The 15,971-nt window shown below is 44.3% G+C and overlaps 1 protein-coding gene and 1 long non-coding RNA gene across 16 annotated transcripts; one reads left to right on the top strand and one right to left on the bottom strand.

Annotated features, from left to right (window-relative positions):
* Positions 1-340: 340 nt before the first annotated feature.
* Positions 341-8,730, top strand: LOC119333981 (subtilisin-like protease). Of its 14 annotated transcripts, none has more exons than XM_037606724.1 (8): positions 341-4,240; positions 4,340-4,445; positions 5,199-5,343; positions 5,448-5,492; positions 5,660-5,712; positions 6,817-7,068; positions 7,788-8,107; positions 8,406-8,730. In XM_037606724.1, the coding sequence occupies exon 1, from the start codon at positions 1,171-1,173 to the stop codon at positions 3,721-3,723; it is 2,553 nt and encodes an 850-aa protein (XP_037462621.1). In that variant the 5' UTR covers positions 341-1,170; the 3' UTR covers positions 3,724-4,240; positions 4,340-4,445; positions 5,199-5,343; positions 5,448-5,492; positions 5,660-5,712; positions 6,817-7,068; positions 7,788-8,107; positions 8,406-8,730. The 14 variants fall into 14 exon arrangements, with proteins under 14 accessions (XP_037462621.1, XP_037462573.1, XP_037462578.1 ...); XM_037606676.1 differs by having other exon boundaries at positions 5,440-5,492; XM_037606681.1 differs by having other exon boundaries at positions 5,440-5,492; positions 5,660-5,822.
* Positions 8,731-10,548: 1,818 nt separating this feature from the next.
* Positions 10,549-11,432, bottom strand: LOC119304965. 2 transcript variants are annotated; one of them, XR_005148490.1, is made up of 3 exons: positions 11,286-11,432; positions 11,013-11,187; positions 10,549-10,911 (listed from the first exon to the last, which is right to left on the bottom strand). It is a non-coding gene; the product is annotated as an uncharacterized LOC119304965 (long non-coding RNA). The 2 variants fall into 2 exon arrangements; XR_005148497.1 differs by having other exon boundaries at positions 10,847-10,921.
* Positions 11,433-15,971: the final 4,539 nt, after the last annotated feature.

Genomic DNA, 15,971 nt, shown 5'->3' with positions numbered 1-15,971 from the left:
GGCCATGGGCGGAGACGGCGACTTCAACCCCGCAGGCGCCGGAAGGGGAAGCGCGGGTCGGAGGCGTGCCGCGTGGGGGCCCAAGTGCGAGGCAGCCGCGGGCGGGAGACGCAGAGCGGCGCCCCGGCCCGAAGGTCGCGGCAGGAGTTCGTCGCCGAGGGCCCGAGGCGGAGCGCAAGGGGTCGGCAGGCGCAGCGCCGGCGAGTTGCTGGAGTACGGGAGGGAGGGAGGCACCGTATGGATTGTGTAGCGGCGAGGAGGCGCCGGCTGCTTCAGCTTCCGCGCCACGAAGGCGACGGTGTGGCTCGTCCAGATCATCCATGGCGCCAGGCAAGCTGAGCTCCTCCCCCCTCTCTTTTCCAAATCCTAATGCTTTGATTTACTACTGTTTTTTTCATCAAAAAGCGCTAATTATGGTTTAACTCCGCTGTAAACATCGTGTCCCGCCCCGCCATTTTGGTTTTAATTCAACTGAAACTTAAACCAGGCTAGCGCAACACTCGACACGCAGCGTCGTCCTCTCGGCCACTTTCACCACCACCCACCAGCAGCGTAGCTTCCTCTTTTTCCATAGATGGAATCATGGAAGCTCAACCTCTCTCTTGCAGTGCACCCACCACCAGTCCACCACCGCCACTAGTCCTCTCTCCCTTTGGGTCACTTCTCTGTTCCCTCCTCCACCATTTTCCCCATCAGCTCTGCAAGCTGCGTGCTGACGCGGTCGAACCTTTGTTTGCTTGGAGGCTTTCTCTCCACCAGCGCAAGCTCGACACACACCAGTGTCTATGAAGGATAGCCTTGCCCTTTGTGTGCTTTGCCGAATCCTAATCCTGATGCTTTGATTTTTTCCATCTTGTCCCGCCCCGCTATTTTGATTTTAATTTAGCTGAAACTGAAACCACGCTAGCGCAACACTCGACACATAGCGTCCTCCTCTCGGTCACTTCCTTCCACCACCACCCACCAGCAGCGGAGCTTCCTCTTTTCCCATAGATGGAAGCTCAGCTTCTCTCTCTTGCGGAGGCTTTCTCTCGACCAGCGCGAGCTCGACACGAGCGTCTCCCTACGCCATTTAGGGGTGTCAGGGCATCACTTGTGTGCCAGGAGAACCGCACAGAACAATGTGATTTGACTCACATATAGGCACAGGAGCATCTAGGCGTGCGTGCAATGTTCAGCACGCAGCATTTAACGTTGAGGCCCAAAGCCATTGCTGTGCTTGTGCTCTGCCCCCCTTTCTTTCTCTCCCAAAACCAAGAGAAGAGGAAGAAGCATTTTCTGCTCTCCACCGTGCTTACACCACCACCACCACCACCACCAAGAGAAAGAGGAAGAAGCATTTGCTCCTCTCCACCGTGCTTCCACCACCACCAAAGAGAAAGAGAAAGAGGAAGAAGCATTTGCTCCTCTGCGCCGTGCTACCACCACCAGCAGCCCGGTCGTCCTCTCTACCTCTCGCTTCCTTCCATCACCACCACCTCAGCTCAAGCCATGGCATCCTTGGCCAACCTCCTGATCTCACTTTTCTCGCTCAACCTCATGCTCCTGCATGCTCCTGCACCTGCGGTATGCGACGACCTAGGTGCAGGCCTCTCTCCAAACCATAGCACATATATTGTGCTCTTGAGGCCACCCGTCGACGCCGGCAGCGATGAAGACCACCGCTGGTGGCAGGATTCCTTCCTGCCAACGCCTCTTGCCGGCTCCGATGAGCCACGCCTCATCCATACCTACACCAACGTCTTCACCGGGTTTGCCGCCAGGCTCACTGAAGCCGAGCTTGCTCTCGTGTCCAAGAGGGCAGAGTTTGTGCGGGCGTTTCCAAACCAGCTCTGGCGCCCCACCACCACTCACACCCAAGAATTTCTTGGGCTCAAGAGGGATGCCGGGTTGTGGAGAGACACCAACTACGGCAAGGGAGTCATCATCGGTGTAGTTGACACCGGCATCTATGCGGCGCATCCTTCCTTTGATGACAATGGCATCCCGCCACCTCCATCAAAGTGGAAGGGTTCATGCCATGGTACTGCTGCTGCCCATTGCAATAACAAATTGATTGGTGCGAAGTTCATCACCGTCAATGACTCTGGAGATGTCATAGGGCATGGGACACATACCTCGTCCACTGCTGCTGGGAACTTTGTCAGTGGTGCCTCGGCCCAGGGCCTCGGCAGGGGCACAGCAGCCGGGACTGCTCCACGTGCACATCTGGCCATGTACAGCATGTGCACGCTTCGTGGATGTGACTCCGCTGACATAGTTGCCGGGATAGATGAAGCTATCAAGGATGGGGTTGATGTGCTCTCGCTCTCCCTCGCCCCTGTGTTTGATGTTGAGTTCAGTCGAGACCCGGTCGTCATTGGGGCACTCAGTGCGGTAGCAAAGGGCATTGTTGTTGTGGCTGCAGCTGGCAATAACGGACCAGAGTTTTTTATTGCTAATTCTGCACCATGGTTGCTCACAGTCGCAGCTGGCTCAGTGGACCGAAGCTTCGAGACTGTTGTGCAGCTTGGGAACGGCAATCACATCAATGGAGAAGCTTTTAACCAGGTTTCAAACTCAAGCTCCAAGCCCAAGCCCTTTCCTTTGTATCTGGACAAACACTGCAAGTCGTCGCCTGGAAGAAATGTGGCCGGCAAAATTGTGATTTGCCATAGCACAGGACCAATGAATGACACTGGGCCGTCAATCAATAAATTTGACATCTGTGGCATCATGAGTGCTGGTGCGGCTGGCGTAGTTCTGATAAATAGGAAAGCTGCTGGTTTCACCACCCTTCTCGAGGACTATGGCAATGTTGTACAGGTTACCGTGGCTGATGGCAACAATATCATAGAGTATGTGAGGACAACAAGCAAAGCCAGTGCCAAAGTCATATACAAGAACACTGTGCTTGGTGTCCGTCCATCTCCCACTGTTGCGGCATTCTCATCCCGTGGTCCTAGCACGTTCAGCCCCGGTGTGCTCAAGCCAGATATATTAGCACCCGGGCTCAATGTCATTGCTGCATGGCCACCGCTCACCATGCTTGGATCTGGGCCATTCCACATTAAATCCGGGACGTCCATGTCGACTCCACATGTCAGTGGCGTTGCTGCACTTATCAAGAGCTCCCATCCTGACTGGTCTGCTGCTGCTACCAAGTCAGCCATCCTCACCACAGCTGACATCACGGACAGCACTGGTGGCCCGATCTTGGATGAGCAGCATCAGAGGGCAACCGCATATGCCATGGGTGCTGGCCATGTCAATCCTACAAAGGCTATTGATCCAGGCCTTGTGTATGACCTTGGTATTACTGAATATGCCGGCTACATATGTGCTCTCCTTGGTGATAAAGGTTTGGCAGTCATTGCGCGGGACCCGATGTTGTCCTGCAAAATGCTTCCCAAGATACCAGAAGCACAGCTCAACTACCCTACCATAACGGTGCCACTCAAGAAAAAGCCATTCACAGTGAACAGAACTGTGACAAATGTGGGGCCAGAAAATTCCATATACACACTGAAGATGGAGGTTCCCAAGTCTCTCACAGTGCGAGTCTACCCAGAGACACTGATGTTCTCCAAGGCTGGAGAAAAGATAACTTACAGCATGACGGTGAGCAGGCATCGCAATGGCAGGGAAAAGTCTCTGGAGGGAAGTATCAGCTGGGTGTCCAGCAAACATGTCGTGCGTAGTCCAATTGTCGCAGTGGCCGGTCTAGTCTCTCCACTGCTGTAATTTGGAAGAGTATCACATATCTACTCCATCCTTAAGTTATATTCAAGATCAATGACTCTCTTAATTAGTAGGGTTTCCATTGTCTGTAAAATAATTTAAGTTTGGACATGTAACATCCATGCATCATCCATTCCTATATAACCCTGTTACTTTGAAAATATAAATGATTTGGTATCAGATCATTTCATTTATCGGGTTTACTTACATCTGTATGGAAACATGCAACGCTATGCTGTTTGGATACTGAACTGTGGGTTTGTAACCTATTGTCTTATGCTTCGTATTATTTGTGGATTCAGCCATGTGGACATGTTCTTAGCTGCAAATATTCTGATGAAGGATGTGCCTAACTAAAATGACTGATTCACTGAATTAGATGCAGATAAGATCTGGAAGGTTTTGAGATTTGTGCTTATTTTACGCCCATATGCTCTGAAGTTGTTGGTGTTTCAAGAATGTGGCATCCCAGTCCACGGCATGAAACAAGGGATGAGCTGAATTCGTTGCCTTGTAACAGGTTCAGTTGCTTGCCTTCTCCTGAACTATTTGTATCCTTTGCTCAGATTCCATGGTTATGCGATGATGATTGTTCTCTCCTTTCACTATGTATTTGTAGCTAGGCAACAGGAGGAGCTGAATTCTGAAGTAATGTTTTCTTAGCAGAGGTTTGATCAATGACTGTTGTTGACCTCTGTTGCGAGTGCACACCTATACACCTATAGGTATAAAGTTTAGTTTTTATTTATTTAATTTGGATCCTTTTACTTATAGTTGTGAATCTGTGCATGCCATGCCAATCTATAGTGTTCACTAGCTTCATGTCCATATCGCATGTTGGATAGAGAGTCGGAATGAATACTATCTTGACATACTTCTGAGCAATGCCCTGGAATGACACCTAACTGAGATTGGGCAATAAAAGATCTTTGAATTAGTGGTGATTGTGTCTACCTTGGTGTAGCATGCTGCCAGCGAAAGGTTGTGAGTTGTTACCGTATTCTATTTGTGTCATGGTATGCAATTTTGAATCTTTTTTTTATAACAAGGAGGCAGGGTGCCCCATAGAAATCTCTAATACAACAAAGTTAAATGCTCTCAGTTCAAGCTCGCTGTAGACCTGGATTATCCAGCTACCTGAAACTATCAAACTCCAAAAATCCAAACTCTGCATTCCAAGTAACATTTGCCATATAGAAGAGCATGTGAGAGGGGTGGGGTGGCTGCTACTTTCCTTGGAATGCTATTAAGCAAGATAAAATAGCTCCATGCAACATATCATCTGATGTTTATTTTGTCTCTCAAATAATTCGATCTTTAGGCACTACTGTGCCAACTTGTTTGGAAGTTATTTGGTGAGCAACTTGAATCATAATATCCAACAGCCCTGAATTTATGGCTTATCTATCAATTGATAGGTCCATGCATGTTTAATATACAGTTATGTCTTCTGTTCTATTTAATTTTTTTTGAACCAGGCTAGAGAGTTCTACAGGAGACGGGAAAGAGAGGAAAGCGAGTTCAAGTACTGCCAGGAAACCCACCGTGCATGCTCGTCATCATAACGTGCCCTGTGGGGCGGAAACCTAGACAGCACCACAACAATAACTAACCCTATTACAGGTAAACGGGAGCCAGCATGACTAAACAACAGGTTCAGTTCTACTTAATTGTTGGCGTCACTTGCTTGTTTTACAACTGTTAACTTTATCTTTGTAGCTCCACAGCTGATTGTTTGGATGATGGGCCTGAGATTTTACCTTTAGCAAAAAGTAAGTACGCAGTTCCCAACCGAGCTTTACAATTGATGCAATCAATTTCTCCACTTCAATATGCTTCAAGTATATCACCGTGCATGATACAATGCCGCATCAATTTGCTATTTGTCATGCTATTACTAACTGCAAGCCATGGTTCCTGATGATTACCTTCATGGTAGGATTTGACTTCCTGAATCTGATTTCGTCGAGTTCCTGCACTGAGGTCCCAATGGTATGCATGATAAGGCAATCTGAAAATGAAAGAGCATCAGTCTACATTCTTCATTGCTTGGACTCTGCAGAAAGCTTATATGGTTTTATAAATAGCATATCTGATGACAGGTGGAATTTGTTTGGGTTTCTGTTTACATGCTTGGCCATTACAGAAAGTGTGTTGTTGGTAATTTATTGATTTGGCTTAGGTACATTGTGCGGTCATTAGTTAACAGTTGGATACATGCATAATCTTTAAATTATTCAGTATATAGAAGACATACAACAACAACAACAACAACAAAGCCTTTAGTCCCAAACAAGTTGGGGTAGGCTAGAGGTGAAACCCATAAGATCTCGCTACCAACTCATGGTTCTGGCACATGGATAGCAAGCTTCCACGCACCCCTGTCCATTGCTAGTTCTTTGGTGATACTCCAATCCTTCAGATCTCTCTTTACGGACTCCTCCTTACCCCGACCTCTCTAGTAAAAATGTGGTACAACTGGTGAATAAGTTTATCATGCATGAACCTAAAAGGGAAAAGAAGATGCAATGTTTTGCGAGGTCACTCTGACAAAATGAGAAAGGAAGAAACAAATAAAAGATCTTCTGCATCCAATTTACCAATCATTGACAAATGTTGTCTGGTCTTTTTTACTCCTATCTTGTTTATGAGATCAGCTGTAGCATATATTTTTTCCATAGCAGGTAAAAAAAAAGTGATCGATAGCTTTGTACTTCCTCTTTTTTTTCACTTGCTTGGCACTGTTGACCATGACATTTTATATTTACGGGGACTGCTACAGTGTTGTTAATGTAAGGTTGCTGAATTGTTTATAAGGGCAGTCTCCAAGGAATCCAACTTTGTGTATTGTGTAATCTTGGTGTGCATTATGTATGTGGCTCAATTCTAATGGAAGCAAAAAACTCAGTATGATTGACATGAATATTATATCAACTAAATTTACATTATTCTGTACATGCATGTACTATCTTCAGTTAAAGTATCTAGCTCTCTGCGGTATTCGCCATTTATCTTTTTTACTTTTTCAGTTGTCACAAAGAAATCATTTCAACTCTGATGCACATCTGACCAAATCGTGTTTCATTGCTTCTACAGATTAATCATATCATTGACCAACTTGCAATTGTGACATTGCCAAAACAAAAATGCCAAGACGATGATCAGTGGATAGTAATGGTTGCAAAATACCAAATTATCTAACTTAAAGTGCCTAGCAGATGTACATTTCTTGAGATAATACCATATCCCTCAGCCACCGGACAAGTTCTGGTTGCTACTGGTTTTACATGTAAGAGTTCAAGAATTTTACATCTCCTCATGCGATTCCCTGCTCATCGGTAATACCAGGTTAGTTATCAATATATGCACTGGCGAGCCAAAAAAATATATTATTAGCATGTTTGATGCTGAGAAAGCAGTGTCTGATGAGATGGATCGTAGTGTTATTTGCTTCACATCATTAACTTGAATAGTCTCCACATCATTGCCTATTTCTGGACAATGCATTGCACGAGCCAGTATAGTCATTGTGCAACATAAGGTTTTGAAGTAATTCAGGTTGCATCTGTCTTGGAATGATCGAAAATTTTAGTATAAATCAGGAACCTAGGTAGCAAATATGGAAACCTGCAGAGACCGGGGGTAATCCTCCTTTATATGGAAGCTATCAAGATGACAAATTTTTGATACACGGTTTATGATATCGTGGCGAAATACTTATCAATTGCGTATGTAATTTGGAAGCCAATAAATGCAATAATCTTGTTATAGAATGCTAATTAATTTCGTATTTAATTTGCGGGAAACAGTAAATGCCGTAATCTTGTACTCTATATGGAATACTATAACTAATTTGGTATGTAATTTGTGGGAGACGGTAAATGGCACGATCTTGTTACGGGATGTCAAACAAATTTGTAGTATGTAATTTTTGGGAACCAATAAATGCCATAATGTTGTCATGGAAAACTAATAAATTTGGTATGGTAATTTTTAGGAGCCAATAACTGACATAATCCTGTTATGGAATAGGAGTACTAATTAATTTTGTATGGTATATTTTGTAGCGAATAAATTCATACCCACAGGATATTCCATGATGCGCGTATTATTGGAGGATCTTGAATAATTACCGCGAACCATTCAAAGGAAACACTAATGCAGGAAGTAATTAAACGGCAAAAATTGCACTGGAAGGCGCCTCTATATAAACAGTAGCAGAATGAAAGCACAACAACCAGTACAAAAGGACAATAGGAGAAGGAACCAAAGAAACAGTAAAGAACTTTTGCTATGGCTCCAATCAACTCAAGGTTTCTGTGCTTGATGGTTCTTTTGATGATCTCATCCACTTGCTTGTCGAGTCAAGTATCAGAGATCAACATAGGTACATCTATTTCGAGGAGAGCTTATCAATTATAGAGGATTTTTTTGGTTTCTGGGATCTAGTAGATATTTATAATTAGCACCCGTTTACTTGAACTCCCAGTACTGCCCATAATGGTGGTTGTTGACTCCATCCTGGTATATTGATTTCATCATAACTTCAACGATGACAATGGGATATAACATACTGCTAATTGTTGTGCCTGTTTTTGTTGCACACTACATTGTGTTTTCATAGTATCTGAGTTTAATTAGGAACTGCTCTCCGTTCTGATGCACTTATTTTTTTGCTGGCATAGGTCTGGAAGCCAACGAATGCCGGGGCCGTGAACCCTACCAGTACAATTGTACGCCTGATGGTTGTGTTACTGCCTGCAAAAAACTGGGCTGTGTTACTGGGGTTTGCCACAAAGATGGTAGTTGCTCTTGCAGCTAGATGAGGCTGCTCAGTCCTCAGTGGTTGCTCTAATTTGTCGCAAGAAAAAGACCCAGAATAATAAGCTTAGGACATAATGTTGAGCTGTCTTCAATTCCTTTGATTAGTTAAATGGAGATTCTTTATTTTCCCTGTGGTCTCCCGTATCATATTTTTTTTAATGAAAGAAATGGTGGTCTTTTGGCTTAGTCTACCACTTGTGTTAAAAAACTTTGATGTTGTGGAAAAGCATCTTTTGTAAAGCAGGAACACCACATGAGGCAGTGCCAAATCACTTAGAAAATTACCTTCTGTAGAACTTGATTTAAGAACATAACATTGGACCAAATCGTTTCACTGTTCCCAAACACACAAAAATCACCACCGGCACAACCAACATCTGGAAGTTCCAACACTTATTTAGCTTTAATGGAGTACCCGTAGCTGCTCTTTTCTTTCCTTGCACATGTGAGGCGCACATGTGAGCTTCAGTTGGGATTGCTTTTCAAGGACTAGGGATTCAGCGTAGCTTTCCAGCAATCTGCACCAGGCTCGAATCAGTAGCTTGCCTTCTCTTGAACTATTTGTATAATTTGCTCAGATTCTGTTCTATTTAGTTGTTAGTGTCACTAACTTGCTCTAAAAGAGCCCTGCTTTGGTACACCCTGTTAAACGACACATATGGAGCTTCCACGTGATAGTCTTCGGCCCACAGGATGCCAACCGAACCTAGATAGATAGAGATAGTTTGTTCAAATATTCTGTTCTCATTGTAACTAGATATCTCTCTATTCTATCCCTTGTTCTCCAAGATGTACTCTCGATCCAATCTGTACGCTAACCCAGGGAGTTGCGCCCCTGGCTATTTAACACGAAGCCGTCGCCCAGTGGAGAAGGTATGAGAATTAGCCATATTGGTCACTCAATTATAAAAACCCCTCACAGAAAAATTCACCTCAAAAGAATCTTGCATGTCCCTAGTGCTTCAAAAAATCTTCTTTCTGTTCACCGCATTACCATTGACAATCATGTCTTTCTTGAATTTCACCCTTTCTTCTTTTTGATCAAGGATCAGGCAACGAAGAAGGTCCTCTATCGAGGTAGATGCGTTCGTGGACTCTATCCCTTGATTCCGGAGATTAGAAGATTGAATAAACAAGTGTTTAGTGCCACCAAAGTGTCTTCAACACGGTGGCACGATCGTTTAGGACATGCATCTTTTTCTTTAGTCGAGCGATTGCTTAGGAAAAATAAGCTCCCATATGTTGGAGAGCGTGATGTCGAAACAATTTGTGATTCATGCCAAAAGGCCAAAAGTCATCAGTTACCCTATCCAGTTTCTACAAGTACTAGCTAAGTGTCCGTGCGTTGCCACGGATTAACAAATATATATATACAAAGAGAAAATTCATGTGACATGAGAGTCAAAGGTCATTTCTATGGGATGATATCTCATGGTCATGATCTAGTAGATACATACATCTCGTCATTGTCTTTCTTCCACACTCCATGTCTGAGCTACCACGCGACATTCGACTTTCTTCTCCCACCATGCATGCTTTTATCTCCTATTTCTCCTACCTTTACCTTACACGACAGTACCAAGTTTCTTGTCCAACTATCATAATCTTCTCCGGTAGGGCACCCCCTTAGATTATTACTGACTTGTACATGTTGCAAATAAGATCAACGAAAATGGATACTAAATTTCTGATGAGAAATGAGAATTCAGGGCAATATCTTCCCAAGACAATAATAATTCCAAGACAATCTTTTTATACCTTCTGTCAACATTGGGACACACATTCCACACAATAAGCATGCAATGATGTTGATACTTGATTAATTGTCATTATATGTCTACAGTAAAGATAACTTTACTCAAAACCGCCTATCTTAGCCAAATCAACAAATCTCTCTCATTAATGCAATTTTCTTTAGAAAACAAATAATACATTCTTTCCTATCTTAGCCAAATCAACGGATCTCTTTCATTAATGCAATTTGCTTTAGCAAACAAATAATAGATTCTTTCCTACCTTAGCCAAATCAACGGATCTCTCCCATTAATGCAATTTGCTTTAGCAAACAAATAATAGATTCTTTCCTACCTTAGCCAAATCAATGGATCTCTCCCCGGTTCGCTGGGCGCGTTTCGGTGGGTGGGCGTGGGGGTGGGGGTAATTTGATGGAAATAAACCGGTTGAAAATAAACCGGTTGAAAATAAACGGATCCTGTCTCACTCTTCACTTTCTTTACAATAAACTTCAGAATAGCAATCTTGGCGAGTGATCTCGACGGGGTTCAATCGGCGTGGCGCACTGCTGATTCTTCCAGGAGTGGGTGCTGAGAGGAAGGATCCCAAACCTCCATTGTCAATCGGCCAGAGCTGCATCGTCCTTTGGATCAGAGCGTGGACGGGATCAAGACGGTAGGGTTTGAGGAATTTGTAGGACATGAGGGTTTATGGTTGGCAGCACGAGAACTCACCCATATCTTGGCAGACGGCAGGCCCGAGGTGCGGTCGTGTTCATGCTTCGGGAGCTGCCACATGCTGTCCTCGCCGCCATCAGCGACACCACCGCCATCGCCTGTTGCCACCACTTCAGCGCCACGAGCGTGGGACCGAGGGACGAAGGGAAGGGAAGGAAGTGAATTGACGTACCTATGTTTGGTATATATCACACGAGGAATCAAAACTGGATGCACGTGAAAGCATAGAGATGGGAGAGGAGGACAGAGGAAGGGAAGGGCAAGAGGAACCTGAGGATGTGCGATGAAGGAGCGATGCCAAAACATCACAAAGGGGGACCCGTAGCTCGTCACGTAGCGCGGCCGCCTCATTGCCGGCTGCCACCCCGCGCTACCGCCTCCGTGCGCAGGTTCCGTTCGTGGAGCGTGAGGAGCGCATGACCTGCCTTTACCGCGGCCTGGTCCTCCCCACTATCGTGAAGCTCGCCCGCATCGCCGCCCCAATTGCTCAGGATGACGGATGAAGATCCTGCAACAGCGACGTGGGTGAGGGATGCAGCCGACGATGGAGGGATGATTTTCGTGGATAAACCCTCCCTATCAAAATAACTACTTAAAAAAGGCAAAGATCGATGCATTAGGAAAATTAGGATTTGGAATTGATTGTCATAAAACAAAATTTTATTAATTGATAACGTGCTATCGGTACATGCCCGTTTATAACGTGTCTAGTTAGGAAACTTTGGAAAAGTTAGGAAAGTTTTATTGTGAGGGTAAAAAAATCAATGTGAGGAGATATGGTGGTGGGATATGAGACGAAAATAAACCGGACGAAAATAAACCAAACGAAATATAACCAGACGAAAATAAACCGTGGACGCAATCCTACCAACTGCTCCATTAGGAGTAGAGATTTCTACCAAACCATTGCAACTTATCTTTTCTGATGTCTGGGGTCCTACCCCCTCTTCTCTTGGTAGACATACATACTATGTGAGTTTCATTGACGATTACAGCAAGTTCTCTTGGATCCATCTTCTTAAGAAACGATCCGATGTGTTCCAAGTTTTTCTCAACTTTCAAGCTTTAGTTGAACGCCAATTTGATAGTAAAATTCTTGCTCTCCAATCTGATTGGGGAGGGGAATACGAGAAACTAAACTCTTTCTTCCAAAAACTTGGAATCTCTCATCATGTGTCTTGTCCGCACGCTCACCAACAAAACGGGTCTGCCGAACGTAAGCATAGACACATTGTAGAGGTTGGTCTCGATGTTTCTACGGGCCGAGTATATATCTCTCGTGACGTAGTCTTTGATGAAACGAAGTTCCCGTTTTCCGATCTTCATCCCAACACCGGTGCACTACTTCGTCAAGAAATTCTTCTCCTCCCATCTAGCCTCACCGGTCTTGATCAAGGGGAAAATAATTGTGTTGATCAATCACTGACTAACTCTCATAACCGTGCACTTGAGCTTTGTGATGATGCAGGTGAAAACGGTGGAGAAAACGGTGCAGAAATCACCCAAAACGGTGATGAAATCAGCCCACATTTTATGTGTCCAGGGCTGGGGCACAGATCCTCATCGGGATTGGAACTGCAGCAGCCCAGCAGCGAATCTGCTTTGGGATTGATGCAGCAGCAGGGCAGCAGCCCACGGGAACCCGTGTCGCCCGCCAGGCGCGCCTCCAGCGACCCAGCGCCTGGCACGCGGCGCCCCTCCACTGGCTCGGGCGTGTCCTCCGGCGCCCATCAATTCGATGCCGACACGCGGGGTCGCTGGCCCGCAGATGGGCCCCGCCACTACATCCGACGACAACCAACCGGTGCCGCACCCAGCAGACAGGAGGCAGGCGTGGAGCCCCGCGCTGATCCGTCTGGCGGCGCGCGATCCGGCGTGGATTTTCCCAGGCCCACACCATCATTGCATCATGATGGGTCGCCAGTGGACCCGCAGCCAGGCGCGGGATCTTCTGCACCGGCTGTATCGCAGCTGCTGCAGACCACTGCCACAGAAAATCCCGTGGACTCCTCCCCTGGTGCGACAGGGGCGCTAGAAGGATCTGCCTCGGGATCAACCGGTGCAGCGGTTGGATCTTCTGTGCCGGACAATACTACAGCAGCACCTGTTTCTCAGCGTACACGTCTACAGAAAGGGGTAACAAAACCTGTCAATTATAAGCAAATAACAAAGTTTGGCCTGGCATGTTCAACAGGTGAACCAAGTACTCTTGAGGAGGCACTTAGTGATGCACGGTGGAAAAAGGCCATGGAAGAAGAATGCATGGCACTTCGGAAAAATAAAACATGGCATCTCGTTCCCCCACAGCAAGGTAAAAATTTAATTGATTGCAAGTGGGTCTACAGAATCAAGAGAAAGTCTGATGGAACTATAGATCGCTACAAGGCCAGACTAGTGGCAAAAGGTTTTAAGCAACAATATGGCATAGATTACGAGGACACATTTAGTCCTGTTGTGAAAGCTGCAACTATTCGTCTTGTACTGTCCATTGCTGTGTCCAGGGGATGGAGTCTTCGGCAGCTAGATGTCAAGAACGCGTTCCTTCATGGTGTTCTGGAAGAGGAAGTCTACATGAAACAACCTCCTGGGTTTGTAAGCAAAAGCAAGCCATTTCATGTGTGTAAACTTGACAAAGCTTTATATGGACTGAAGCAGGCTCCTCGAGCATGGTACTCACGACTTAGTCATAAATTGCAGACACTCGGTTTCATTCCTTCTAAGTCTGACATGTCTTTGTTTATCTACAATAAGTCAAATACATCCATATTTGTTCTTATTTATATTGATGATATTATTGTCACAAGTTCATCTGATGAGGTAGTGACAGGACTGTTGAAGGATCTGAATGCTGAGTTTGCTCTTAAAGATCTGGGAGACTTGCATTTCTTTCTAGGGATTGAAGTCAAGAAACATGGAAATAGTCTTCATCTCTCTCAGGAAAAATATGCCAATGATCTGGTAAAAAGAGTTGGGTTGCAAGGGTGTAAGTCCTCACCAACTCCATTGTCTAGTACAAAGAAATTATCCCTTGCAGAAGGAGAACCTTTGAATCAAGAGGATAGTACCAGATACAAGAGTTTAGTGGGAGCACTTCAATACTTAACGTTGACAAGACCTGATATTTCTTTTGCTGTGAACAAAGTATGTCAGTTTCTTCATGCTCCCACCAAAACTCATTGGACGGCTGCAAAGCGCATAGTGAGATATGTGAAAGATACTATGAATCTTGGTCTTACTTTTAGCAAGTCGTCATCTACTCTTGTTAGTGCTTTTTCTGACTCTGACTAGGCTGGATGTCTAGATGACAGACGCTCCACTGGTGGTTTTGCAGTGTTCTTTGGTCCAAACTTGATATCATGGTGTGCAAAGAAACAAGCAACTGTATCAAGGTCCAGTACAGAAGCTGAGTACAAGGCACTAGCAAATGCTACAGCTGAGATTATCTGGGTTCAGTCCATGTTGAGGGAGTTGGTGTGAAATGTACTCAAGCCCCATGCTTATGGTGTGATAACCTTGGTGCTACCTATTTATCTGCTAATCCAGTGTTTCATGCCAGAACAAAACATATTGAGATAGATTTCCATTTTGTCAGAGAAAGAGTTGCTAACAGGCAATTGGAAATTCGTTTTGTGCATTCACGTGATCAGGTTGCAGATGGATTTACAAAGGCATTGCCCACAAGGAATCTTGAGGAGTTCAAGCGTAATCTCAACTTGACAAAGTTGTGATTAAGGAAGGGTGTTAAACGACACATATGGAGCTTCCACGTGATAGTCTTCGGCCCACAGGATGCCAACCGAACCTAGATAGATAGAGATAGTTTGTTCAAATATTCTGTTCTCATTGTAACTAGATATCTCTCTATTCTATCCCTTGTTCTTCAAGATGTACTCTCGATCCAATCTGTACGCTAACCCAGGGAGTTGCGCCCCTGGCTATTTAACACGAAGCCGTCGCCCAGAGCTAGGGTACGACGTTATCTCACACCCCCCTCATAAAACGTATAAAAGGCAATATAGACTTTTCATGAATTATACAATCGTCTATTGTATACATATTAATTAATGTATGTAATTTAATTTTTTTAGGCGAATGTACGTAATAGTTCAGTTTTGGGTAAAAGTGGCGACCAAACGGCCAGGCCAATGCAAGTGCTAAGCAAATGCGGGAATTTCGTGAAAAATATAAAACCACATGTAGTAGGAGTCGAAACCCAACATAGACATGCATGCTAACGGTGCTAGCCAGACGAGCTAGCCACTGACGACGGCTGAAAAGCAGCCCTAAAGTTTAAAGTACCAATTAAATGGCAGATCCGTTTTTTTAATTTTCATTATTTCTTGGAAAAAATAACAAATTTTCTTGGAAATGCGAACATGTTTTGAAATCATAAACAAATTTCGAATATTCTTTTCTTAAATGAGAACATTTTCTTAGTGTACGGTGAACTTTATTCAAATACACACTGAGCATTTTTTTAAATAATGCTGATTTTTTTTGAAATGCATGCTGAAGAAAAATTCTATACATGAAGAGCATTTTTTTATAAACAGTGAACATTTTCCAATATACGTTGAACATTTTTCTTCAATACGGCGAACTATTTTAAGATGATGGTTTTTGAAAAATGGAAAAAATTGGAATTTTGAACTTTTATTGGAATTTGGAATTCCAATTTTTTTAAACGTGAATAATTTTGAAAAGTATTGGGAATTTCAACATGTTATAAAATTCTAAACATTTTTTGAAAATTTTGAATTTAGGAAAAACAAAAAGAAAACAGAAAAAAGAAACAAAATAAGGTAAGAAACAAGGTGTGAGGTGACGGCCGCGGTCCAAAAATATCTAGACGACGACGAGGAATGGAACAAATGGACAAGAGAAGTCTGGACATGATCGTCAATGATGCTCTCAGATCTTTACACATTTTTGTACGAATTACTGACGCAACATGTC

Source organism: Triticum dicoccoides, chromosome 1B (genome assembly GCF_002162155.2).
Source record: "Triticum dicoccoides isolate Atlit2015 ecotype Zavitan chromosome 1B, WEW_v2.0, whole genome shotgun sequence".
Taxonomy (NCBI): domain Eukaryota; kingdom Viridiplantae; phylum Streptophyta; class Magnoliopsida; order Poales; family Poaceae; genus Triticum; species Triticum dicoccoides.
Note: the sequence above shows the minus strand (reverse complement) of the source record. Positions and strands in the feature narration are given on the sequence as shown.

Bases quoted from the DNA above. Each gene is read 5' to 3' on its own strand.
- LOC119333981 (XM_037606691.1), top strand. From the start codon at position 1,171: ATGTTCAGCACGCAGCATTTAACGTTGAGGCCCAAAGCCATTGCTGTG.